This window comes from Corvus hawaiiensis, chromosome 17, assembly GCF_020740725.1.
Source record: "Corvus hawaiiensis isolate bCorHaw1 chromosome 17, bCorHaw1.pri.cur, whole genome shotgun sequence".
Classification (NCBI taxonomy): domain Eukaryota; kingdom Metazoa; phylum Chordata; class Aves; order Passeriformes; family Corvidae; genus Corvus; species Corvus hawaiiensis.
The window spans coordinates 14,704,872-14,732,494 of record NC_063229.1 but is presented as its reverse complement, the minus strand read 5'-3'; the positions used below and the strand labels follow the sequence as shown (position 1 = coordinate 14,732,494).

Below are 27,623 nucleotides of genomic sequence, written 5' to 3'. Positions count from 1 at the left end.
TATGAAGTCTGACAATAAAAATACAATTCATGCCCCCCTCAGTGTTATCGCCACAAAAAATGCACTCAATAACTCAGTTTCCTTTCTTGAAGGAGAATAACCACTAGAGAAGAAAGCAAAAGTTTCTTCCTTATTTTTTAAGACAGATTTTCTGGGGAGTGACTCAGTATTTTCATGTAACTGAACATGAATTTGGATTTGGTTATTGGCAGCTTCTCTCCCTCTTCCCCAGCAAAGTGAGGATGGCGAAAGGTCAAGTGAACATGAAATTCCAGGCAACTCCTTTTAAGCCTTAAAAGCAAGACACAGAAACCAGTTTTGCAAAACACCAAGTCTATATTTACATCCACATGTAATAATATACTCAACTAAAGTGAAATACATCATAAATTAAATGAGTAATGTGTGCCTGCTGCTTGCCGACTTCCGGTTCCAACAATTAAAATAGAACAAAATGGAATGAAATAAATACATTAAAAATAAAAAAAAAAAAAAAAAAAAAGGAAAAAAAATCAACAATTTGTACCTCTATATATGCGCTGTTATTTCCAAAGGAACATACAAAACCAGTAGTATCCCAATAGTTAATACTGATGGGCAAAGTGTGTTCTGAAGCACAGGGTGGTGCTGCCATGGAATGGAGTCTTCAGGTCCATTTTTCCATTCCAACCCCAAAAAAAGCCTTGAGGGACACTGTACCAGCATGAAGGGAGATTAAAAACAAACAAGCCTTAGGTCTGTTTGCTGAAACACGTTAAAAAGCAGCCCTGCCCCGAGTGGCACAGGCGGAGCAGTGACAGCCACGCACCCTCCGGGACAGGGAGAGATCACACACAAAAATAGATTAACCCTTTTCCAAGTGAATTCATCTTCAAAAAATAGGCTATAAAAGTGCAAAACTAGGAAAACAAAAATCTAGATTATGTACATATGGCTCAGTTTATGAACAGGAAAACAGGTCAATAGTGTACAATTTCCTGATACACAGCACTTCATTCCATTGCCAGTTTACAGAAACATTAAAAACCAGTCCCATTTACAGGAACCAAGACAACTGGAACATCTCAAATTGCATAATGAAAAAACAAGAGTTTCTAGGTTTTGCTATTTTACATTTGCTGTAGGAGGGAAGAGAGCAAAATGAACAGTGCAAAATATTTAATTTTTTTTGTTTTGTTTTACTAAAATATATGGAAGTCAAAGCCAGGTACAGAAGGAATTAACTCTTAACTACAACTTCATGAGAAGAAACGAGGAAGGCAAGTCAAAATATGCAACAGTTCTGCTTTACTGGCTGGTAACTGGCCATCTTCCCTTTACAAAAATTGAACTGCATGTGCATTAGAAAAAACTCTTGTTGTCTTCACAAAAAAATAAAAGGAGATAGTCTCCCATTTACAGGTTATTTCTCACTCATTTTAAACACCCAGTAGATGCTAAAACTTGACATCAAGAAGCTTCCAAGCACAGTCAAGTAGGCTCCACCACAGCCACATCCCTTTTGAAGTCTGAAGATCCCAAATTCGTATTTCAAGTCTGTTGTTTGAGACTTTGCAGCTTTGGACAACGGTGCAAAGAAGTTTTTTTCTCTAAATGTGACTGTGTGGAGCTTAGTACAGAACCAAACATGTGAAACATCGAGACTATTATTGTTTCTCAAGCAAGTCCCAGGGATTTTCTGTTTGGATGGTGGCAGAGGTGTTTTTAAGAGGCTTCTCTGAAGAACAGCAACCAAAGCCAAGAGAAGAATCCAACCACATTTCAGGAAATCCAAATGTCAAGTATTGCCTCATGCTTGCATTTAAAAACATGCTGGAAACAACCCCAGAGAACCAGAGCCCTCCAGCACGTCCTGGTCCTCACCCAGCCAAGGCAGATCAGCACAAAGTCAGCACCGTTGCTTTAATGTTCACAACATTTATAAACCGGACAGTTTCAGACAGTTTATTTGGAACTTGGTTTAAAAAACTAACATAGTTCAACAGGAAAAAAACCAACAGATGAGAAACTTTCACTTTTATGAAAAAAGAGCATTAAGCCAACAGGATTTCAACTTCAATATTTACAGTTTACCTGAGGTGCAACGATATATATTCTTTCCAAGAGAAACTCTCCAGCAGCGCTCAAGTATGTAAAAATAGAACTCCTACCTAATATTTGGTCAATTAATTCTAATGAAAAATACTCAAAAGTCAAGGTCAAGATATACGTTCTCCACACACCTTCATAACCCAATTGTTTAGACTACTTTGTATGGCTATTTGGTACAAAATGTTAAAAGAACCAATATTATAAAACTGTAGTGTTTCTATATACAGTACAATCACAGCTTAGTTCAGTAGCTTTCACCGTTTTCTCTTCCTCAGGGGATGAACTGCAGGTGTAACGCCATGGAATATGCACTTGTGTCCTCAGACCTGGGGGAAAGAAAGAAGAAAAAAACCACTAAGTTTGTGGTGTGCAGCTATAAAATAGTACAGCACAGTTTCTGTTGTAAGGAGTGTCTTTACAACAAAGGGAATTCCTTCCACAGCCTTGCTAAAGAATTGGTATTGCCATGTAAGTCTGGGTCTTCTATTTGCCAAATAAAAGCTGGCAATCAAATGTACTTTGGAAGATGCTCAGCCCCAAAAAGAATTTCAGGCATGAAATCAAGTTAACAGCACAACCAGACACAACTATGCTTAGCGGGGGGACAATGAGAGCAGTAAGATTAGAAGAATACCAAGAAATCAAAGTGTTTTAGAAGCTGTCAGCTTGATGTTAGATAGCTCTGCTCCCAAAATCTTTCCATAACATCATGTGTGCTGGCCCAAGTGCTACAGCATTCCAGACATGCTCCTTAAATTTGCAAGAGGGAAATTATCTGTAGCTCTGGGTTTGAAAAAGGCAAACAGATCTATTTATTTCCAGTCCCACAGAGCACTTCTGTGCTGAGCAGTGAGGGATGGTGCACACGCAAGGGGGGTGTTCAGGTCTCAGACAGAGCTGCAGCACCGAGGAGATGAACTCAAAGCACCAGGGTAAAGATTTCACTGGACCTGCTTCCCTAGGAGGGCACACCCTCCCCACCCTCAAACAGAGGAAAAACCATCTGGAATCACCTCTGGAGTCACCAAGGGAATCTGTAAGGAAACCCTCAGCTCCCTCTGAAAGCAGCCACCCCAGAGCTGCGGTCGGAGGCAGCCCTGGGTGCTCAGCAGTGGCAGAGTGAGCAATGTCTGCGTCTCCTCGAGGCCCAACCACCACAAGCTCCCCCAGCACCCACCAAGCGTGTCACGGGCACTTCCTCTCATTTCTGCTTCCCCACACCTCACTCCTCCACCTTCAGGGACTGACTGAACTTTGACTTTCTGACTTCACTTTGACTTGCTGACTTTCACTGAACACTTCCCCCTGGAACTAATTAATATATTTATCTAGCATTACCCTCCCATTTCTCTTCAAAAAGGAGCATCTCTGTACCTATCAAACAAACCATTACCACTACTCAAAACAATCAGTGCTGCTACCCCAGCATTTGGCTGTAAGAAGGAGGAAATTTTTATCTTTTCAGGCTCACACTTTCACAGCCTCCCCTCATGCTGTGCAGGAACCTTTGATGCCACGAGTACCTCATGCAACATTTAAGCAACAATTAGTTCAGAAGGTTTGTTTACCTTGAGTGATTCAGTTCTTCTTGTCACTGGGTCTGAAGGGCGTGTTCCCCATGAAGGGCTCGTAACTTCTCTTCTGCAGCAGATTGCTGGGTAAGTGTTGGTATGACACCGATCTCTTTCCTGGAAAAAAAGTCATTTAAGGCAGTTAGAATTACTTCTTGCTACTCTCAGGTCTGCATCAGCATCCAGAATCCAAAATACCTTGACTGATCATCTCAAAATCAGGCCTCAAAACTATAGATATTCCTAGTCCTAGAAGAACATTATATGAAATTCAGGATCCAAAATAAATACAAGGAGAATGAAGAAATAATTTAACAACTTTGTGCTAAGTTTTATCCACGTCATGTCCAGGTCCAAATTTTGCTCATTTTATTGCAAGAAAGAAACGTCTTTGCTTAACTCATCCCACAGCAGAGGCCTCACCTAAGGAGGTGTAAGTGCTGCACCCTTAATGCCTAATTCAGTTCCTGCCATTTGTCTGAAAACTGAATTTTTCAGTGAGTATTTGAGAGGGAAACTGGGGATACTTCATTGTTGCCATCATGGATTATATGGAACTCGTGACACTTTAAAGAGTGTTAATGCACATTTACTTGCAGACCTTTGTTAAGCAATTTTCAGTCTAGTATACAGGCAGTTTCATGTTTATCTGAGACCATTAATCCAGATTTATATATGTGAAATCAATGCCTGTTCCATATTAAGTCTTACTAGCTTAGGCAAGCAGTCAAAAACACTTCATAAAATTAAGGCAAAAAGTCCAGAAATCATTACTCCCCCAGGATCCAAAAAGCCCAACTGCCATCCATATTCCATGAAAGCTTGCAATGCAGCATTGAAAAAACCTCGAGAGCTTTAATTAAATGAAAATGGCACCGCTAAATTAATATTTCAACAGAATCCACGGAGCCATTGGAGTGTGTCACGAGCAATTGTCTTTAATTTGCAGCCTCTGCCAAATCAATCAGCCAACAGGTTATCCTTGATAACATGTTGCCATTGCAAAGGCAACTAATTTGAGAATAACACAAAGTGAGTGGTTTCAGAATGTTTCTGTCTCTTCAGGGCAACACGGGATGGCAAAGCTTACAAGCAATAAGGGAAGGCATCATGCTTTAATCAAGTTTGCCAAGTGGAACATATTCTCCTGACAACTTGATCCAGCATTTAACATGCGACAGAACATGTTCGGGGGACCTCAAGAATGTTGCCACAAGGCACACGGGCCCTTAGAAGAAGGTTTTGACATCGTGGTTTAGAATATCAGCAGGGTTCGAGAGGCAGAGAGCAGAAAGCTGCAGGTCTGCACCTGCACAACTCTGCAGATGGTATCACACAACACGGCTGGGAGGAGTGCAAGTCTACAGAAACTGCTCTAGTTCAGGTTTTTAACGAAAAACAAAAAGAATTTCAGTAAACTTTTCAGTCTCCACTCACAATAAAATTCTAACACTGTTACCAGTTGCTTGCCTGTTGCCCTGTACCCTCTCAATAATTATCAAGGTTTGGGTTGGGTACTTCAAGGCGAATTGGTTGAAAAATTAAGAAATTAACCTCACAAACCTACATCTTCCTGCCCAAGGCTTTAATTGAAGTTGCTAAGAAAACCCAATAGAGGGGGGCTTGTTTCACAAGTCTTTCCATGGAGGTAACAGCCATAAAAAGTTGCTTTTCTCGCCCTGAGCCAGCACTGGGTAATGAACAATGAAATCCTCATTTCCATGACAACAATGCTGTCAAATTATCTGCAGCCACAGTTCTGAGAGCTCTAAATAACAAAAAACAGCGCAAAGTTCTTGACTGCAGCGCAGCGTCTCCAGGCTTGCACCAAAGAAGAGGAAGCAAAGCCCAGCACAGAGATTTCTCTGGCACAGGTGGAGCTTCCAAAAGAAGAGCCAGGTGGATTCCAGTGAAGTCATTGTTTAGAAATAGAGCTGCATGAGCTCTATTCAGCAGGCTGCCCTGGCCCACGCTGCTGACAGCATTTCCCCATCCCTCCCTCACTCACTGATCCCTCTCCACAGTTCATCCTCTCACATCGTCAGGAACCCAAGGTCAGCAACAACACTTGCGTTCCAGGGCACCCCTGTGCAGAACCCAGTGCCCATTTTGCATTTCTCAGAGCAATTCAGGGTACACAGACGAAGCTCTGCATGAAACCAGGAATTAACTCCATTTCCCCACCTCTCCAGTGACCCAGCTGTGGTGCTTTTCCTTCTCCACTCCCTGCCCAGCCAGGACACAAAACTGTGTCACTTTTCCCTCACCTTTCCCTATAACCCACTGCGCATTTACATGTAACTGTGATACATTTTTGAAGCCTGCCACATTAAAACAAGCAAACAAAAACCAGAGCAGAGTGAGCAAATAGATTTCTTTTTTCCTCATAAAAGTGGATTCAGTATTTGCAGTTTGCTCTGACCTAAGGGAACACACCCCTGCTTGTTACCATCCCAGACTTACTTCAGAAGAGCAACTTTACTGCTTCCAGAGAATGGGAGCATTCAGAGTTCAGGAACTTCAGAGACTTCAAGACTACACAGCTCACACAGGCTATTCATTTTTATAATGGGATCTTCGTTTCAAAATTCAAAGTCCTATATTTGTAGCTAAGTCCATGCTGACCTCAGCTTAAATACCAGCTTCTACAAACAGTCAGACAACTGCTTAAATATCACCCAGCACCTTTTAATCTTGGTCTCCTGCTAAGTTTTGAGAATGTTGACCAAGGATAAAACACAAAAAGTATGTATTTTGTAAAAGTACCAGAGTTCTCCCAATACATCACAAATCATTTATCTCTGCTAGGCCCAGAAGTTTCCACAGAGCATTACTACACCATAATTAGAATAGCAGAAATCTGTTGTCTTGATTTAACAAAGTATTCTGTTCCTACTAAACGTTAAACATTTAAAAAAAACCCACTGAAGAGCAGAAGTCGAAGATTTAAATCAGTTTTATGATCTGCTATACATCCTTTTCTGCTCTTGAAGGGAACAATTGTCCACGACAGCTTTTTTTTTTTTTGTAAGAAGTTTTATTAATATTCCAGATGTCCAAGACTTCTGGCATATTAAGCAGAAAGGCTCATTCCATATCCTGGATTAGTCAACATGTCTGGAGTGCTCTGATGAGCAAACAATGCATGTTTGCTATCAGAGACCCATGACAGAGGGGAGGGGGGAACTCGAGGAACTCCAGATCCCTCTTTAAAATTCAAACGTTCCATGCCTAATTCCCCAAGCCAGGAGTTTGCTGAATCTGGATTTTAAATACAAAATCCAAGCACTGGCTGGACTTGGTGAAATGACATATTTTCAATGCTTCAAGGTGGGTACACACTTATTTCTATCCCATTCACCTCCCTGTGCAGCAGCGTCAGAGATTTGAGGAGGAAGGAGGGACTGACCTTCTCCTGTCGAGCTGGTTACTTGGCCATTGCTAGATCCACAAGAACCATAAAGTGATGCAGAGCTGTATGGCTCATAAGGTTTGAGAGCAGTCAATACGTTGGGAGGATCAACATCATCTGCACTGAGAAGCCCTTGTTTGGTTGGCAGAAGGGAGGATGCGGGTTTGGTGCGAGGATATTCCTGAGGTAGCAGATTTGCATATCTGTTTGCAACACGGAATCTGCTCATTTCGTATCTCCTGTAATTAGCCATTGGAGAGTCCAGGTGCTCCACAGCTACCAGAGTAGGTTTCATCCGTTTGGAAGAGGTTTCTCCATAGTCCAGAGTTGCATTGCTCCCAGATTTACTACAGAGATAGTCTTTCCCTCGGTGGCAAGCCCAGCCAGGTTCATTGAGGTGAGACTCCAGAACCCCATTCATGCTGCTGCTGATTAGACCAGACTGAGTCACTGGGGCACCCAGAGCTTTGATTTTAGATTCAGATCTTTTCACTCTGTCCAGTACTGGAGAGATACTGGAACTGGAGTGCACTTCTTGCTGAGGTTGTCTGTAGTTATTTGCCTGAGTTCCAAGATTACTTTGCTGTTTGTGAGACTTGAGGTTACTCGGGGCTGTGCTGCTCGACTCGCTCGCTGAGAAGAGAGAGGCTTTGTTCTGTGGAGGAGTACATTGCTTGGCTTTCCCCGTTTGCAAGGGTTTTTGCTGTGGATTTGGGGAAGCCTTGTTTTTATTGGAATGGAGAGGCAGAGGAGGCACATCCTTGCCCAGCAGGGCCGGGGGGCAGCCCGTGCGCCGGGCCTTGGCCACGGCCTTGCTCCTGTAGCCGTTCTTGTTAACCGTGTCAGGGTTGTACTTGTGCATCAGCCTCTGGTGCATCATGAGGACCTCGGGGTAAAATGTCCTGTAGGTACAGAAGGGGCAGGTGCTGGGGGCCAGCAGGCCTCTGCTTGCAACCACTGAACATTCCTGGGAAGTCTTACTGGATAAGTCCAAGGGCTGCTCGTGACAGTCCACGACAGGTCTGCGTTTGTAGTTCTCAGTGCGTTCTTGCACATCGTTCACATTTTTGCCACCAATAAAAGCACAGATGTACTGGACATCATCTTCCTCTGATGCCACAGAAGCCTTTCTCTCTCTTTTAGGCTGAGCTTCCTTTGTTTCCTTCTCAGCCTTTAGTTTCTCCGGGTAAGGAGTGGGCACGTTCTCAGGTATTTGATTCAGATTGCTACAAACAGAAGCTTTGTTCAATTCCCTGGAATTGTTCTTTACTTTTAAAAAGACTGTGCTGCCTATTGCATTGCTCAAGGACAGAACTTCCTTTTGCTGCTTGGCAGGTGGGCAGCCCTCAGCATCTTTGGCACCATCAAAAAGCCTCTTCAAATTTTTGGTTTCTGGAGCAGCATCAGCAGCCAGTGACAGCGCCGTCTCCTGACCCCGCAGGGAACCTTTGCTGTCACCCTTCCCATCAGCTGCACTGTCACCGTGCCTGTCCTTGTGGTGTCTCTCTAAATGATACCTCAGGGACGTTTTCTGGGCTGCTGCATACTCACAGAATTCACATTTGTACGGCTTTTCACCTGCAACACAGATTTATCAGTAAGTAAGTTTGACGAGATCTGAAGTCTCGATCACAAACACAAGGGAATAATGTGGACTCTAAACCACTAAAATTGATTCTTCTCTCCCCTTCACACACTCTGAAGTCCCAAACTCATCTAAATCATTTAAACAACAGCATCTTAATGCTTTTACTAACTACAGTGACATCTTCTGGCTACACTGGGATGCTTCCACACGCTGGCTACGGATGGAGATGGGAGCTGACAACGTGTCTGGCAGAGATAAGCAAGGAGTGGAACTCTGGGTCAACCCCAACAAGCTGCAGCCCTTGATCATCCCACAAGTGTCCTATTCCCAACACAAACGGGACAGCTCAGCTGTAAACAGAGCTGCTTCCCAAGGAGCACACAGGCAGGCGTAGGAAGGGTTTGTCTGGCTATGCAAAACAAGGAGCTGAGTTGATAAAGAGACTCAGCTTGTCCCCAGGTAGCAGCAGCTGGCAGATAACCAACTTAACACTTGAGAAAGAGGCTGGTTTTTAAACTAAAACCAAACCCTAAACTTTTGCTACACTGCTAAAAGCAGAAAAAAATCTAAAATTTTAAATATATAGTTTCAACAATACTTAATGTAATTAACCGTGTTCAAAAATATATACACTTATGTAAATAATTCAAATCAATTTTAATTGCAATTATTTGATTTTTTTCTTTAGAATTAGAGAAAACTTTGTCCTTACTCAACAATTTTGAAGGCAATTTCTGTTTTTCATAAGCAAAACCAAACATTCCATCCAAGTGGATTCAGCAGATTTCCCTCCCCTCCTCCAAAGGTAAAGCCCCCATTTACCTGTATGAGTTCTGAGATGAATATTGAGGTAATAATTGGAGCGAAAATACTTTCCACAGTAGCTGCATTCTCTGGAGGTTCCGAGGGTTTTAACTTTTGTTCTTTCCAAACTGTCTTCATTTTTATCTTTGGGAGAAAATACAGCCATATTATGAAGAGCAAACGCAAATTTGCAGTCTTGTTGAACACAGTAACAGTGTTTTTTCAAGGAAAAACATAAAATTATGAACTGCTGTCAAATCCTATGGTCTACAAGTAACTTTGAGTAATCAGAGAGCACAAGAGTTAAAAAGGTTTCTGTCCAGAACACTGTGGTTTGTGACTGTGACCAAGGAGCCCAGAGAACAAACAAGATGCAAAACAAGGGCTCAAAGAAGAAGAAAAAAAAATTTGTCTTTATTGATCTACAGGATCTTGATGGAGAATGGCCCATCTGAAATACACAGGTTATAAACTGTATTATTTTATTAAAGGAAATGCTTGAATTAGTGTGAGTGGGATGATTCAGACTAAATGTGCTCTGTGCACCACAGCCAAACACAGGGAGGTGGGGAAGGAAGGCAAAGATGCCTTTTTTTAATTAATTAATTCTAATGATGATATTATTTCTGTGCTAATCAGTGGAGTGTCTATGTAGAGACACTCCTTAGATTGGATGAAGAATATTTCCTATAAGCATCCTTAGATCTGATGAGTCCTATTTCAATCCATTAATATGGAGTGAGGAAGTGCCAGGGTGTCCCAATGGGTGACCCGTGTATTCCAGGTACAAATCCAGGGATGTCCCAGCGGTTCCACTCCAGTGCAGAGGCAGGAGGTGCCACAGGAGGGCGGCAGGGACGGCGGAATGGCAGAGAATTCACCCAACAACCAGCAGCAGCCACTGCGACTGCTCTGCAGCTTCCACTGAAAACCCAGACAACTCCACTCAATACCCACAGCAAGGCTGACTGGAAACCAGGAGGAGGAAAGAGACCTTTGGTGTGACTAAGAAGTGGGATATATAATAGAGCTTAAAAGAGTTCTTTGAGGTTCCTGCCTGCTGGAAAGTTTCTCTCCTGGAAATGCTGCGTATGGCTCAGCCCTGGCTGACTTGAACAAACAGCTCGTGTCTCCAGAGGTGTGACTCAGCAGCTCACACCAAAATCTGCTCTGCTTTAGGATAAGACTGAGAAACAAAACAAGCAACTTCACATTAGGTAATCATTTCATTCCTTTGTTCCTGGAGGCAAAATAAAGGGCTGCACATTACCAGAAATGGCAAAGTCAGCCCTGTGTGGGTGCCAGGACATTCTGTACGTCGTGTCTTGCCTTGAGATTATGCAAGTGTCTGTTCCTGAACTGCCGGCTGGGCGCATGTCACAGAGAAGGGGAGATTAGCTGCCAGACTTTCTTTTTGTCCCCTGACATGCAATCTTTTTCAATTAAGGAATCATTCAGTATCACTTGCTTTTCTGGGACACTGTGACATGCAGAATTAATCCTGGGTAATGTACAGATGGAGGCCATCCACACCGTCAGCAGTCCTTCAAGGCAGAGGAGTTAAAGATGAACCTCTCTTACATATATGTCCACATATTAACAGCCTGTGCCCTGACACAAATGATTCAAACGTGCTGGCTCTGACATTTAGGCTTTCAAATTACTGTTCAAAACAAACACTGAACTTGCAGTTAGACAGAAAGTTTTAAATTATTCTTTACTTCTCAAGGTCTTAAAAACTGCTGGTATTGAGCACTGAGCATTTTTTGCCCTTACAAGATACAGGGGGGAAAAAAGTGAAACTGCAATTATTTCTTCAAAAATACTCTTTGAAAACATGTGCCGGGTGAGAAGGGATATGGAACACTCCAAAGCATCCAGTAAAGCTAGAGAGAGATAAGGGGTGAGTAAACAGTGATTTTTTGATTGTTAAACTCATTGTTACGAAAGCTATTTCCATGACTCCAGTAACTAACTACAAGAAGGCCCACCACAACTTCAAAGACCTCAAAATGGCAGCATCCAAACCTTTCTTTCCCTCTCATTTTTCTGTTCCCTCTCCCCCACCATAACATTCCCTATCTAGTTTTTCAACATTTCCTATCACGTTCTGGAAAGATAACAGAAAGGCACAACGCATTCTTTGGCTCTAAGGAGTTCCTAAACAAGTCAGTAAAAGCCACTTCAAACTGAAGTGCTCCCAGTGCTACTCACCTAAATTAATTGTTTCTGGAAGCCCATCTTCAGAGCCATCCTCAGAGCCTCCTTCCATTCTCTCTGCTGCCCCGTTTTCCTCCAGGTTTGCAATGATATCGGCACAGTAGGTCCTGGCAGCAGTGGAAGTCTCTCCATCACCCCGCCGGTCCCTCTTGTGCACTCTGGAGTGAAGGACCAGCTGGTGGTATGTCCTGAAGGCTTTCCCACACTCGGAGCAGTGGGTTGGCTTCTCTTTGTTCTGGGATGATTTCGAATCCATCTCCATAGAAGGCACTTCACCAGCGGGATGTTTCAGTTTGTCCTGGGTTAAGTTACCATTCCCTGTGAAACTGTTTTTATTTACCTTTGACTTCCCTGTAGTTTCAGCCTGGCTACTTTTATTTGCATTCCAAATTTCACAGAGTTCTTCTTTATCTGAAGATGACTCATCATTGTCTGTACTTCCTTCTTGCCCTGGTTCTTTAATCTGCCCATGGCCAACTGCAATTTTACCTTTGGTAGCCAGCTGCCATGCTTGATACGTGGTGAAAGGATCTAGTTCAGCGATCCACTTTGCAAGTTTCTGCAGTTTGTCCTTTTCCGGAACTGAATTTGGTCTTAAGTTCAAGAACTGGAAAAATTCCTGGTTTTGAGATGTTTCTTCTGCATTGACTTCAGCAGTCACTTGGGGGCTTTCACCATTGGGAACTGATTCTTTGGTGTGCACTTTACTGTGCTCAATTAGAGTCTCTTTATTGTGAAATAGGAAACCACAAACCATACAAATTTTGTAAGGTGACGTTACATTTTCAGTTACGTGCTCCTGCACCACCTCATTTATTGTTATGGGGCCTTCAGAGCCTTGTTGGTGCTTGTTTCTAGAACCAGGTTTTCCAGTGTGTGTTCTCATATGATTTTTGAGGAACCACGGCTCCTTAAATCTTCGCCCACAAACATTACACCAATATGTGAAAGAATCTTTATGCTTTTTCATGTGTGCCTCAATGTCAAAAGCTTTATCAAACGTCTGCCCACAAACTTTACAGCTAAGTTCTTCACTGTCCTGCTCATTGCTCGGTGAGGGTGAGTTGGTTCTTACCTGACATTTATCCAGAGGACTGAGATACTCTGCTTCCACCCTCAGCACGGCTGGCTCACACAGCGTGGGCCTGTGCTGAGTTAACACGTGCTTCCCCAGCTCTTCAGGGTGCTTAAAACTCTCGTCACAGAACATGCAGTCCAGGGGCATGCAGCCCTCAGCCTGCATGAGGAACTTCTCCTGCAAGCTCTTGTAGGAGATGGTGTTTGTCCCTTTTATTGTCATGGAGGCATCGCTGTTCTCCATCTGGGCACCAACGGCGCTGGCTATTCCATCGGGTCCGTCCATGTATGCCAGGAGAGGCTGCGTTGGCATCTTTCCTCCCTTCTGCTCCCTATTACATGTCTTAGTGGAAGGCTGCACTTCTTTGGGGGTGCTCCCTGATCACAGTAAGGACACTTGTAGAGTTCTCCAACATGTGCTTACAAGTCTGCTGACCTGGAAAACCTCTGCCAGGAAAAAAAAATTTTTTTTTTCCCCCCCCACCAGCAAAAAATTATTTCTTCTTCAGCTTTATGTGCTTCCACACATCCCAGCAAATGTATCCAAAGGTTCAGTCAGTGATGGGATGAGGTTTTTCTGAATTGTTTCTTCAGCTTTTTCAAGTCTACAGATACAGTCAGTTGCACTTAGTTTTGTTGTACAAACATTTCAAATAGTTGCATTGGATAAAATACACTCAAGGCCAAGTTCAGTGCCACAAAGAACTCCAGCACCTGGGAAAGAGAGAAAAGAGTTAGTCAGACTTTTCAAAATAGAAGTATTGTCTCCCAAATAATGAAAATATTAGGGCTGAGAACCATCAAGTGCTTTAGAACAAAGCATATTTTTAAGAGCCAATGAGGGATAGGTAGAAGGCACTTGGTCGCTTTTCTACCTGCCACAGCTGAAATCGTTTGGTCTTGAACATCCCTCTGTTTACAGTTGTTATTTTCTTGCAAGACTTTCTCTGTCCCTTCTAAACCTGCTCTTACCCAGTTATACAAAGCTGCTGAAACCGTATTTCAGTGCACTCCTGAATTCATAACAAACATAGCAGCCCAAGTAACCTTTCCTTGAACCTGTAAAACCACAGCAAAACTTCACTTGTTTGTCCTCTAAAGGCTGTTGAGCAAAAGGCTTTTAAGACCAGACAGCTTGGAATCAGCTTTTATAGTTCTGGTACACAGGAAATGTCAGCACAAATCTTTGTATTAAGAACTATTCACCAGCCCCACTACTCAAAGCTTTTCCTATCACCCACAAATTTACAATGTCTGTGACAGTTTTGGGCTGGTACAATAAGAACATCTCAAAGTTCAATATGAACTAATGACACTGTTTCTTCAACAGTGGTTTAGTATTTAAATCATCCCAGAGCCCAACTATTACACTATAAAAAGAAAATTCTTTAATCACAACTCCCATTTAAATCTCTATGTCTACTAAAGTTGTAATGTCTGCTAGCAGCAACTTCATGGCCACCACTCTTTGGGCTGATAAAGCAGAGTTCTGTGGAGTTCAGGACTCCAGTTGATGAAATTTTTGGATAAAGGAAAAGTCTAGCAAACTAATACAAGACTAATTTAAAGGGCAGAGAAATCATTCCGAGACATTTCCAAATAAAGTAATAGCTAATGAAAAGAATTCATTCAAAATCTGACTCAAACTTTGGCAAATTATTTCCTAAGAGCCAGCTGGTCAGTGACCACATGACTTGAATTAATATGCCCCAAAACACATAATGCTCTATAACTCTTAGAGCAGAAAACATGGACACAGTTGGGGTTTAAAATTCACCTCAACTTCCACCTCTGCCTTGCTTTTATATGGAAAAAAATGAAGCATTTTGCTTTATTTGACCCAAAGAAAGGACAACAATTCAACCACAGCCCTGCAACAGTAAGGTTTCCAGGAGAAGGTGCTGTAGCAGATAAAAGACGTGGTTATCAGTTGACTCTCAGCAATTTCTGATCAGAAAAATTTCTGAACAGAAAAAGGTGGGCATTAAATCTAAAAGGCATTAAAGGCATTAAATCTAACACCATTTCAGTAGAAACCAGCCCAGGCAAGAGAACCACCTAAGGAAGGAAGCCTCAGAACACACTGGCAGGAGTCAAGGATCCAACATCTCAAACCCTTCACCCACTTCCTGCAGCCTTGCCCTGAGAACACTCCTTGCTTTTAATTTGGAAAGCCAGCACCTCCTTCCCATCATGCAGACCACAAAATCCTGGGGCCTAATGAAGATGGGTAAAAATAGAAAATAAAATAGAAAATAAAACACCACCACACGAGAATGCCAGTAACAGGAGAAAATTGTTGTTGCCAGCTGCTTGTCTTTCATTTTTTTCTGCTTCTCCAAAGCCTGAAGTCTCTTCACTGCCCAGTCCTCTAACCCAGGTTTACACAACCAGCACATTTAGTATCAAGACACTTCTAAGTATTTTTTTATCCCAAGTTGTTTCAGGCCTGGGCCAAAGACTTACTCTAAGCTAAACACAAATGGAGGATCTTGCAGGGTAAGGGGGAAGTCTGAGAGGTAACAAATCACTGCTGATGGTGACAGAACCTGGATTTGCTGCAGCCAAAGTCTCTTTTCTAACTATGCCCTTTATCCCCGTTTTCAGTTTTGTCACTGCCATGATTAAAACTTCCTCTCTGCACAATGACTCAAAAACCTCCTGTAACAGGCAGGTTCAGGCTGAGGGGTGACACTTCTGCTGCTACTGCAGCCCTTGCCTTTCTCCCTTCCCCTCTCAGCTCAGACCTTCCCTCACTCCCTGTAGGCAGGTGAAGGAGCCATAACCAAAGTCTGAAGCTCAAGTATTCAAAAAACTTTCCCTTTTGTAAAACTAAGGAAAAAACATATCAAAGGCTGCTGGTTAGCATGTTTTATACTTCATGTTTCAACTTGCCTTTTCGTTCTGTTTCTACTGGAGTTTTAAGAGGTATTTTTTTACCCAACATGCTGCAGCAAAGCTCAGTGAGTATCTGCCTGAAAATAACTTAAGTTCCAAATTAAAAAAAAATCCAGGCAAGATTAAAAAAGTGGAACAAACTTAGGAGTTGACTGCATTTGCTTTCAGAGCCACAGGGAAGTGCTCTGCAGGAAGAGGTGGAACAATCATCCTACAGACAGGCCAGAGGCATTTCTGGGGCATGAAGGCAGATCCAGAGCACAGTGCCTAAAGTCCCACAAAGTGAACTGCTGGAATTCATCATCCACTACTTCCTTGCTCATGTCTACAAACAGAAAAAGCCAATTAGGGTTTGTTACGCTCCCACTTTGTGGCACTACAACAAATACACAACAGAGCAACAAGAATTATGTCACTGGAGAAAGGAAACAGATGAGAAGCAGCAAAATCCACCCTCAGTGTCGTGTCCTTCATGGCATTCTGAGGTGAGGTGAGAGGAGGGACAAGAGAGCTCCTTCTAACACAGGCCACCACACATGGCCCTACCCAAACCCAGCCTAGGATAAAACACTGTGACAGCCTTAGCTCCAGATTTATTAGAATTTAAGGGACAGGCACAGATCACATCTAGGGAAGGCCCCAGGTTGGTCACCCATGTGTGAAAAATCCACCTCAATCAGTCAATAACATTTTCTCTGATAAGTCTTTGGAAACAGGGCTGCTTCAATCCCATCTCAGCTGTCTGACAAATAAAACCTTGTCCTCACAACCACATAAACACAGTGTACAACCAACACCTGGGTTACGAGAGGAGTTCAACAAGAGCTTGGGGCCAATTTTAGTGGCTATCAGTAGGTCTGAACAAGCCCTTTGGAGACTTCTGCCATGGATCAAAGCACTTTGCACCCTCCACCAAGCTGTGCTGACTGCTTGGCGCTCTCACTGCTTTTAATAGGAGGCTCTGAACAGCTCTAAGAAGCAGCCACAGCTCATCCTCTAGGCAGCATTGCAAACAGAGCAAGATATTCCTGTTTCAGGAATCTGAAATGCCTCTTTGCAGCTCAGGCAGCTATTGCTCTTGGATATGCAGAAGAGAGCACCTACAGACCAGGAGAAAAACTGCAGGTAGCATTTCTGAAGAAAAGTGCAGATGCAACTAGACAGGAATATATTTAAACTGAGAAGAAGATACAATAGAAGTACTGGAGTCAGGAAGTGAGTTAGAAAGCTGTACTCTTATTCTGCATCTAGTGATTACACACTTCACTCTGATTAGATCCACAGCTTTTACAAGTAGGCAGGATTTTATGCTCTTGCTGTTCAGACAAGCCAACACATGCTGGAACTACAACCCAGATACCCCCACCAGGATTTTATCCACTAGTAACAAACCTCTCTTCCTACTGAAGACAGTATGCCTTGGATTTGAGGACCAAAACTGCTTATTAATTACATTCCTGTTATTCAAAACCCCGTAGGCAGCAGGAAAACTGTCCAGAGTTGCCTCAGTTCTGTTGCTTCCTTAGAAAAGTAGACAACCTGCAACACTGTGACTGTGGCTGAAGGTCTGTGCATGAACTTAGCAAAAAAAATACAGTGCCTGGGTTTCTTCTGCCTTCTTTCACTTTCAGAAGACAAAAGGACACACCAGTATCAGAGATACTGAGTAAAGGAAGAGAACAAAACAGGAAATCCTTCCTTCCAATAGCTGCAAGCGATAAACTCGCTACAGATGAATTCAAGGTTGAAAATATAGAATGAATTAGCTCCTCACAATAAAACAAGTCAAGAAATCCCACTTGTGACTTCCCTGCCCATCTGTAAATGTCCCCCTGTCCCTCCTGCCCAGTCCAGGGCCCACAGGTCCCAGGGGCTGCTCCAAGAGGAGTGAGCAGGGCAGGAGGAACCTGCACAGCACCCCTGGGATTCTCCTGGAGTGACCTGTTCAGAAGTGACCAATTCCTCTCAGTTCCAGGGTGCCACCTATTGCACCTGATGCAACTAGAAATATATTTAAATCGAGAAGAAGAAAGAATAAAACTACTGGAGAGGTTTTAGCCTGAGCATTTAGCAAACTTCAGCTCTCAACTGAGTCATCCTTGGCTAAGTGTTTCAGCAGGTTCACAGCGATACCCATTGTATTTATAAACACCACAAAACACACATGAAGATTCCACTGGACAGATGAGAACATCGTGTTTTCATTGCACTTGCCACACAACCTAAGAACCACACCAAAACCCTGCTGCATTTAAATGGATTATTAAAACAGAGAAAAGTTTAATTAAGTGCCTGTAGAGGAATTTAATTTATTCTTATTAAATTACACAACCAAAGACAACATATTACGGTCTTTAAGATTTCTTTGGGAAATGACCTATCAGGAGTAATTTTATTGCATTTCTACTTCCTGCATTTCAAAATTTCCCTGAATATGTAATAAAAACATCTAGACACACCTTTCGGAGAATAGCAAGTCTAACCATTGAACTTCCCATTTTAAACACATTACAGAAGCACTGGGAATAAAAGTTGCATGGCAAGTCTCAGGAAAAACAACTATTCCCTGCTAGTTTTGTGCTGCAAAGCTATTGTTAAACTGTAAAAAGCAAGCTGGAACAATTACAGAAGTTAAAGTAGTTGCTGCAACACTTTCTGAAAAAGAGAAGTGAGAAAACTTGAAGAGTTACAGCCAAATCCAGGACACTAAAGTTACTTTTCTGCTCTGGCAGATAAAAACTCAGACCCAACTACCTCAACAAACTCTTAGATTCTCAAATTCAAGGCCAGCAGCAAAATTACCGCTGTTCAGCTGACCAGCTTCTTCCAGCTGCTGCAAATCAACCACCTTCATTTTTACTGGGTCTATTGGACTTGAGAAACTTGTATGTAACTCTCATTTCCACTTATAAAAACCCTTCCGTTTTCCTCATGTTTCAAGAAGTTTCAGGATATCAAGAGTCATTTTACATGAACTGTTCTTTCCTCTTGGTGTGTTTATGCCCCAGAACAGATTGCTGGTAAATAGATTTTACACTGCTGATTGCTTATTGGAAATTACAAGTTTAACCCCTTTTTTTAAAATTATTTCAATTTCAAAGATTTGCTGTAGTTGTTCCAGTTCTGCCTAAGGAACATAGATAAAACAAGCCAGTTAACATCACTTTTTCCTCACTGAGACCACAAATAAAAACTACCTTATGTATATTATCTTATTTATCTGGGCACAGCTGTATTCAGGTGTAACACTGAACACAGGCAGAGCAGCTCACGCATAAATAAACACAACTTCAAATCCTCAAATAAAACCTGAGATGAGGCTGAACTTCATCTTATTTAGAACGTTTTTTAATATAAATATATATCAATGCATAAAACTAAGGCATCTGCACCGCACCTACAAAGTTAAGCACAAATACCACCCTAAAACAGCTCCTAACAATATTCAGGAGCCCCAGGATTTTGAGATGCCCCTTCAGTGTCCTGGCCATCTGTAATGTCTGCAGAAGCCAGCAGTGACCCCAGCTCCATGCTGGGGGCAGTTCTGGTGTGCCCTGGCATTCCTAAGTTCCCACGCTTAGTCAGAAATTGAAGCCAAGTGTCATTGTGAGGTTCTCACTCACCATCTGTCCCAAAAGGTGAGTCAGATTTCCAAAATCCACGGCCTGAAATTTCAGGGCTGTCTCTGCAGGTAGCAGGGCTTTATGGCAACCACGGAACTTCCTTTCTGCGCTTAAGCAGAAATGCGTGTGTCACACTTCAGGCCAGGAGGGGGTTTCCTCTGTGAGGCAGAAATGCCTCTGCTACCCCAGTCTGCAGGAGGAATAGTCCCTAAATTAGGGAAGATGATGCAGTATTTGCGCCACAGACCATGACCTTATTTCTCAAAGAATACAAGTATCCATTGCCCGTGAATCAAACGATAACACTGGAAAAGTTATAAAAGCCAGCCCAGATAAAACCTGATTTTGCAGACCAGCACAGAAGCCAATGAATTATTCCTCATTACTGGGCATTCTGCTGCTTTCTAGGGAGGGAAACAGCTACTCCCATCTTTTAACAGTAGATCATTTCACACAACTTCCCAGAGTGTTCTTTGTTAGTAGAGGAGCACGTGAGCGATTCCAATGCTGCTTCTCATCCACACCGAGCCTTTTATACCAACTGTGCAAGCACAAAACTGTTTTTAATACTTTGTTAACAGTTCAGCCTGATAAAGAACTACCACAAGCACTTGTAAAGGAAATGGAGATTCAGGGGGAGGAAGGGGAGGAAGAGAGTTGTTTGTTTCAGTTGCAGGAAAGATCAAAACGAAGATGTTCAGGTTGAAAAGAGAACATAAAAGATGACCCTAAACTGGAATTTCCACTCCCTCAATCTGCAAATTTAAGTCCCTCTCGTTAGTCTTCATCCTTCAGGCTTGAAGATTTCAAAGTTATCCTAAACTTAAACTCTTAGAAAGGTTTTTGTGGCTTATCCTTTTTATCCTCTCTAAGAGAGAAGCTCAGTTACAGTCCCTTCTAACAACACCACAGAGATTTCCAACGCAGTGATCCTAAAACAATTCACAAGAACACAACCAAAGTGAGACGTATACAGAATTCAACACTGTTATTATCCAGGCATTTCTGCACACACAGAAAGATTTTGTGTTGAAGGCCCTTTTGTAGTCAGATAAAACAGACACACATGCGAGTCATTTTCCCCCTGAAGTCTCGCAAACAGGATTTTAATCACCAGTGGAAAATAACTCATAGTTAATAATGAACAATATTAGGAAAGCTCCCTCCCCCCCTCTCAGACATCTATACTAATAAAAACAAAGGATATCCTCTTTCTCTAAAAAACCTTTTCCTGTGGAGTCCCTTTTTCTTGAAGGCTATATGTCTAACTGTTTTGGCAGAGGATGGATGAGCTGAGTGTGTCTCCTCAGTGAACTGAATGCCTCTTCTATCAAAAGATGCAATCAGGCCTTTTAAAGCAGGGAACATATAAGCTTGCAGCATTTTGCACATGTTTTCCCTCCACTGAGCAAGAGCAAATATAAAAGAGACTAATTCTTGGCATTAAAGGAGGAAGCACTACAAGTAAGTATTGACTTTTAAAGTTCAGATGGACTGCTCAAACTGCTGGATTTTTTTCCTTTTCCCCCCCGATTAGGAGAGAATTTCTCAGGAACAACAAAACCAAAGAGTACTTTAGACAACAGAAGTGGCCAATACCTGTTGTACAAAAGCTGAAAGACACAAGAATAATCCTATTTTAAATAAGTCTGAGACACATTTCACCATTGCTATAGGATGATGCAACTTCATTAAATCAAGAAGTTACATGCACTTAAACTGGCAATGACCCCTTACCTTACAAAACAGTTTATTGTTCTCTCCACAGCAGGTAAAGGCTCTCAGTGGAATGAGTGATACATTTTTATTGTTGAGTCAGTCTCACCTTACACAGACTGCCTTGTATGTTTACTCTTGGTTTTCATTTAGAAGAAGGTATTTTCAGAGACCTTAAAAGCAAATTTGACTTTTTTTACTTCTTGGCAGAGGGATGTAAGGTCTCTCCAGCAGCCACAACTACAAAGTGGTAAATTCAGTTTACCAAATTAGACTTAATTCCTTATTACTCAAGAGCCAGGAGTTCCTCTGTAGCAATTACAGGCAAGTTGCATCCCTTTGGGCAGCATAGGTGAAATAACAGGAAAAGAGACTATTTTACTATTCCTGAAGTGGAGAGAAGTGGTCACTTCCAAAGAGTTCCCTTTGTTAAGGCCATTAATGTGCCCTAGTGCTCTCACCTGGCTTCAACTCTGAATCCAGCTCTGACCCAACACAGCTCAAACTGCTGCACCTTGGAAGGAACGGAGCAGTATCTGATCCCTCTCCTCTGCAGAGCACTTTGAAGTTGTCACTCTCAAACACATCCACAATTAGGTGCTTGCAAAAGTCAGTCTTGAAAGATGGAAATAGATACAGAGTGCAGGGAAAAGACATTTACTTGTAGTTCAGTCATTCCCTGGACTAGCATCTGAAGGTACTAAAATACAGAAGTGATAGAAACAGACACTTCAAGCAGTTGCCTCCTTTCTCCCACGCAGGTGGGAGATCTCCCAGAGACTGATGCAGACTTTTTAGTTACCCAGCCTTACATTATCCCTCACCAGTGGGCTACAGGGGTGTGTGGGATGATGTATCCAACAGCCTGGGCTGCACAGGGCCAAGCTGGCCTGTAAAGGAGAGGCAGCACCTGCAAGAAATTGAGCTTCAAAACAGGCAACTACAGTTCCCAGTTTTGTCAGCATAAGAACAAAAAAATGTTAGAAACAAACAGGAAAGGTGAACAAAAATTGAGGCTTCTCTGGGCCACCTTTACATCCATTTTCCTTACACTGTACCAAACATCATTCCTTGGTGTAAATCTAAGCAAATCTAATTTTGCTTCTTCCTGAGTACCAAGAGAAGCTAAGAGAACCTCAGGATTTCACCCGAACAGTTCTCAACTATCACAATAAAGTGTAAGCACAGCACAAGGGCCTCAGTTTCCCTGATGCAGCTCAATCAGAGACAAACTGCACTCCCTTTATTACAGTGAGAATGCAAGTGTACCTATTGCGCATAAACAAACTCAGACTTTGATACTTTTAGTTACATAAAATCTGCAGCACATAGGAAAGCACCATCCAGTCAATTATTCACTTCTGCTTGGATGGTTTTTTGCTCCAATCTTGAAGTCACCCTGATCTACATAGATTTCCCTGCATATCCTAACCACATTTCCTCTTGTACTTTCTTTTGAAATCCTCAAGGCAGGCTGATAACCAATTCCACCTCATTGTGTTTCCAAACACGTATGTCACCTATATTTTTAATTTCAAACTCATTTTTCCAGGCGTGTACCCTGTTCTACTTTGAAACTGCAAAGCCTGCTCTTATCACAGCACTTAAAAAAAAAAAAGGAGAAAGAATCAAGAGTGCTAGATTTATGATAAGCTATAAACTATGCTCTGACCAAAGTCATATGATTGTAACAGTAGAAGTTTTAATGTATTTTTCTCATTGACATACACCCACATTTGGCATAAACAGGCTTCATCAGCAACAAAAGGATATTATTTGGCAATTTCACTGAAGAAAAAAAAAAAAGTTCATTTCTAAAAGCAAATTATTTTGAGAGAGCAACTTTCTGTTTGGAACCACATAAAAACCAAGTTAAGTTTATACACTGAAAAATCTTTTTTAATCCTAAAATACAACATGTGTTGAGAATCTTACATAGCTTGGTCATATCCTTTTCCTTACTTTTGTATTCAGTTGCAAATCTCTTGTGGAATGAGTCACATCTCTCTCAAAGCACGCATACAGTAGTCAGCAGAATCCCCTCAGCACATTCATGCACCAGGAAGAAAAACTTTTTTGTTCCTAAAGTCACCTTAAAAAAAGGGGGGGGGGGGGGGGCGAAGTAATCAGAAATGCCCCAAAGTCGGTTGAAAGTAAAAAGCCATTTGCAAATAATGCAGATATGAGATGTGGGAAGTCTCTGAGGGGGGCTGTAAATGCAGAGTCTCCCCAGTGAGAGCTGAGCTGGCACATGGCAGCCCTACTGCAACCCAAAGCACTGTCCTGCTATATTTAAAGACAATACCTCAACAGTTACGTATTACAACATTTGAAGTGAGATAAATAAGCATAAGACACAGGCAAATATCCTTGGTTATTTAATCATCCTGAAAGCAGCGTGGAAATGTGAGGCTGAGTTCAAAGGTCAAACTCTTCTTTCAGCTTCTTGCAAAGAAAAGAAAGCTCAGCCCATTTTACCTTGGGGAAAGGGGGGCTGCTCTTTCCATATGCCAGCATTTCATAACACAGGAAAGAGGGAGTGTATTTACATATACACTGGATGGACTCTTTTCCTAGGACAATGCATTCCCAATCAAGATTCAGGTTAGAAAGAGCTGGGACAACAGAAAGTCCCAAAGAACAAAGGGAAGTTAAAATTTACTTAACACTTCCCCAGAGCTTCTTAATTGCAAACTCTCAGATTTTTTTGTAACTAAAAGTTTACTGTAATCACTGTTTTGAAAGTCTAAGTGAAACCCACAGTTCCCTTTTAAAATAATTTTCCCCTGATCACAGTAATAACTTAGCACTTTGTATAAAATATCATATTAATCTATCAACATAGTTCTAAATGAAAACACAGTGGTAAGAGAAGATCTTTCTGAAGGTTAGAAATAAGTGCTCAAAAATGAATTTTTGGAGTGTGATCTAATGAAAGGGGAAACCAGAATCAAGCAGCCTTTTGTGTAAGACAGTCTGATAAAAAGGTGCAAAAGTTTATTATCTCCCTCTCCTTCTAGCCCCTACCCTAAATCTTGCTCTCCCCATCCCTCCACCAAAACAAAGCAAAACCAAAAAACATTATTCACTTAAAGAGGGAAAAAAAGAAATTCTCCAATGCAAAGCCTGGAAGCCATTCTCTAAAGACTACTTAATATGAAACTTTGTTTACAAGATACCAATACAGCCTCCTTACCACACTCAAAACCAGAAAACATCCACTTATTTAAAGAAATGCTTTTTCTGTTTTGATCAACATGAACGTCGGTATTCATTTAAATTTTAAATTTGGCCCCAACAGTGCCATATGAATGCTTTAAACTCATCGATGATATGCACTGTTTGAGAATGTTTAAACAAAGGAAGTAGGAAAAGCCTTAAAATACACAGCAAAACTTAATGGCTTCAGTTTTTAAATATATCCTGATTGCAGCATGGCAAAATTATTCTCTTATGCTCACAGTCAGCCTTCAGAAAGAGTAAGTGCAGTCAGTAGAGTAATTTGTCCCACTGGAAATTCTGTATAAAACATCTACCTAAAATAAACAAGGCTTCGCTACAAGAATCGTCAGTTGCCATTAAGGACACACCTTAAAGTTCTTACCACACAGTAACTAAACAAGTACTAACTAGTGGGGACTGTTTGCTACTTTTGTCTTAAAAGTTAATGAGATCAATTCACCCCTCAGTATCAGATCCTCAGATCATTTTCTTCAAAATGCAGCAGGCAAACAACCCCCAAAACACGAACATCCAGGCTTTGAGTGGCTGATGTGTTATCAGGAAGCCTGAGCTTCTTGTAAAGGCGAATAGAAATATTCACATTTAAACCTGACACCACGTAATAGTAAAAGGTAAAATGCTGAACTGCTCAGAATCTGGAGCTCTGGTACTGGAAGGCAGCTGTTGTTCCCCTGCCTTTTCTTTTGTTGTGCTTAATCTCATGTCAAGTCATTCAACCAACTCCAAAGCGATGAAGACATAATTGAACAACCTTAACTAAAAACTGAACTACTGCTCCTAAATTGCCATATATGCTGTTTAAAGATTAAAAAAGACTAACATATGAGAACGAATCCACAGAATTTAAATCAGCAACTCTGGTGCATGCAGAAGAGTTGCTTGGCTGGAGGCCAAGCCAATCAATAACCACTGTAATAACCATGGTTCTAAAGTTATTTGTTTTTCATATTCACCACCCTGAAAAACTTAAAGGCTAAACTTGAAAACTCAGATGCTGGTGTCAGGAAAGAGCTGTGAGATCGAAAATCCAAATATTTTGCTCAGCATGACGAGATTGCTCATTAAAAAAAAACACGTTGCAGAAAGATCAGTGATCACAAAGCCACATTCCTGCTACAGATCTTAAAATATTGACTCAGTTACAGAACTAGTAAAGGGGAAGAAAAAAAAACCCTCCTCCACCCTCTCCCTCTTCCCTCCCCCTCTGCCAAAGAATGCAGTTTATCCTACTTATTTGCAACTGTCCTTTTCTATTATCCAAGGAAAGGCTGAAACCTCAGTGTGGACATCCCAAATTAAAGTCTAAGTCGTATTCCCAAACCTCCAGTTAATAAGAGCTCCTAAGAGCAATAAAACATGGCGTTAAAGCATTTGCAAGCCATTGTCATAGCCCTGTGCTCTGATACCTTTGCAGCCACAGAACCAGCCCCCACCAAGCATGGAAGCATTGGTCAGCAAGTCAATGCCTGCTATTCAACTTGTAGTTAGGCGTTTTATTTCTGTGTCTTCCAGATCATATCACTCCTGCATTTCACGGCCTAATAAAATGTGAAGAATGATATGCTCCCTTCTCTCCCCCCCTCCCGCATCTGAAACTGCGTTATTTCCCTCTCTTCTTTTTCACACATTCTTACAAAAACTTCCCTTTTCACATACTTCTATAAGAAAATATTTCACTGCAGCTATACTTCAGTTCCTATTTCTATTTTCGATTTTCACTAGATTCTTCTGCTCCTGCCTCCCCCTCAAACCCACTGGTAGAAACTGATGTAGTTTTAAAGCTCTCAAGGTCATTTCAAAAATGAAAAAAAAAAAAAAAAGTTGCCTTAAAAAAAAATCCTTTAAACACACAACCCCCCTAAACTAAACCCTTTTCACATTCAAACGCCTTTCATCAGCAGATCAATAACCCAACAGAAAGATTTTTGTTCCCCACCACTTCAAAACTATTACACTTCAATTCAAATACTTACTGGGAGTCACACAGCACATTTTATGGGATGGCTCATTAGAGAACATACAGATCTTACTTTGGGTGCAGGTTTTCTGTGTGGGAGACAAACAAACAAAAAAGGCCTCACACCCCAAAACAGAAAGTCCAGGGGGTATCACGGAACAGGAATGAAATCCAATCTGTGGATATTCTAGAATTTTATTGTCCTCGCCTGGCAACCTCTTTTGTTGCTTGAGAAGTCAGTTGAGGCTTATTTATTTATTTTCTAAACTTCCTATTCCCCTTTAAAAAAAAAAAAAAAAAGGAAAAAAAAAAAGAAACACGATGCTAAATAAATGACCGGGAAGGCTTCGGTCTTGGAAAGACAAAGGTAAATGAAACAAAAACTGGCAAAACGGATCAATAAACTTTTCATTAACACACACCCCCCCCCCCCCCCGCCCCATGAGCCACTTACTACAAATCCTTCTTCCAGGAACATCTTTTGACTCACAAAGAAATAGTCTCTTGTCGCTGCACACCCCCACCCCGGCCGAGAACCGGCCCCGGCCCCGGCCCGGCGCCTCGGGGGGGCCCGAGCGACCCCCCAGGTGTTCAACGGCAGCGCGGCCCCGTCCCGGGGGCGGCAGGGGAGGGGGCGGCGGCGGCGCGGCGGCAGCGGGAGCGCGGGGCCAGCGCGAACTTTGGGGTGGGAGGGAGCTGGGGAAGGGCTCCGGCCGCCGCCGCTCCGCCCGCCCCGCGCTGGGGAGGGGGCGGCGGGAGGGGCCGCTACCTGCGGCCGCGGGCGGGGCCGGCGCGGCCACACACACCTGGACCTTCCTCCGCCCCCCCGGCCCCGCGCTGCCCTTCCTCCTCCTCCTCCTGTCCCCCACGGCCGCCGGGACAGCGCGGGGACGGGGGGCTCTAAGCCCCGCTTCCAACCGGTGCAGGGGGGGGTGCGCCCCATACCCTTCAGACATCCCGGCGGCAGCGGCCCCCCCGCGCTCACTCGCACAACCGGCCCCTCACGGCAGAGGCCGCCCGAGGGACGGGGCTGCGCCTCCCGCAGGTGCCCCCGGTGGGGCGGAGGAAGGTGAGGAGGAGGAGGAGGAGGAGGGGGCCCGGAGCCCCCGGCAGGTGCCCCCCAGCCCTGCCTCACCTGACCGAGGCGCCGCGGGGGAGCGGCCGCGCCGTGCTCGGGGCACTGTTTGTAAACGGCTCCGCGGCAGCTGTTGCTCGGGCAGCCCCGGGCCACGCCCCCGCCATGGGCCCGCCCCGCGCCGGGGGCACGCCCAGAACGGGGCGGGGCCTTCGCTGGCCACGCGCCCCGCGCGTTTCAATCAACGCTGGCCACGCCCCCGCGGCCACGCCCATCGGTGGCCACGCGCCGTCCCTCAGGCGGGACAAGGGGCGATGGACGCGGACCAGAACGCGGCCCATCGTGAGG

At 43.0% G+C, this 27,623-nt stretch overlaps 1 protein-coding gene across 4 annotated transcripts; it reads right to left on the bottom strand.

Annotated features, from left to right (window-relative positions):
• Nucleotides 1-316: 316 nt before the first annotated feature.
• ZNF217 (zinc finger protein 217) lies at nucleotides 317-27,422 on the bottom strand. Of its 4 annotated transcripts, none has more exons than XM_048321903.1 (6): nucleotides 27,336-27,422; nucleotides 11,681-13,477; nucleotides 9,485-9,610; nucleotides 7,072-8,652; nucleotides 3,660-3,779; nucleotides 317-2,417 (listed from the first exon to the last, which is right to left on the bottom strand). In XM_048321903.1, exons 2-5 carry the CDS (start codon nucleotides 13,074-13,076, stop codon nucleotides 3,670-3,672), a joined length of 3,213 nt encoding a protein of 1,070 aa, XP_048177860.1. In that variant the 5' UTR covers nucleotides 13,077-13,477; nucleotides 27,336-27,422; the 3' UTR covers nucleotides 317-2,417; nucleotides 3,660-3,669. The 4 variants fall into 4 exon arrangements, with proteins under 4 accessions (XP_048177860.1, XP_048177861.1, XP_048177862.1 ...); XM_048321904.1 differs by lacking the exon at nucleotides 27,336-27,422 and adding an exon at nucleotides 26,655-26,814; XM_048321905.1 differs by lacking the exon at nucleotides 27,336-27,422 and adding an exon at nucleotides 26,217-26,441.
• Nucleotides 27,423-27,623: the final 201 nt, after the last annotated feature.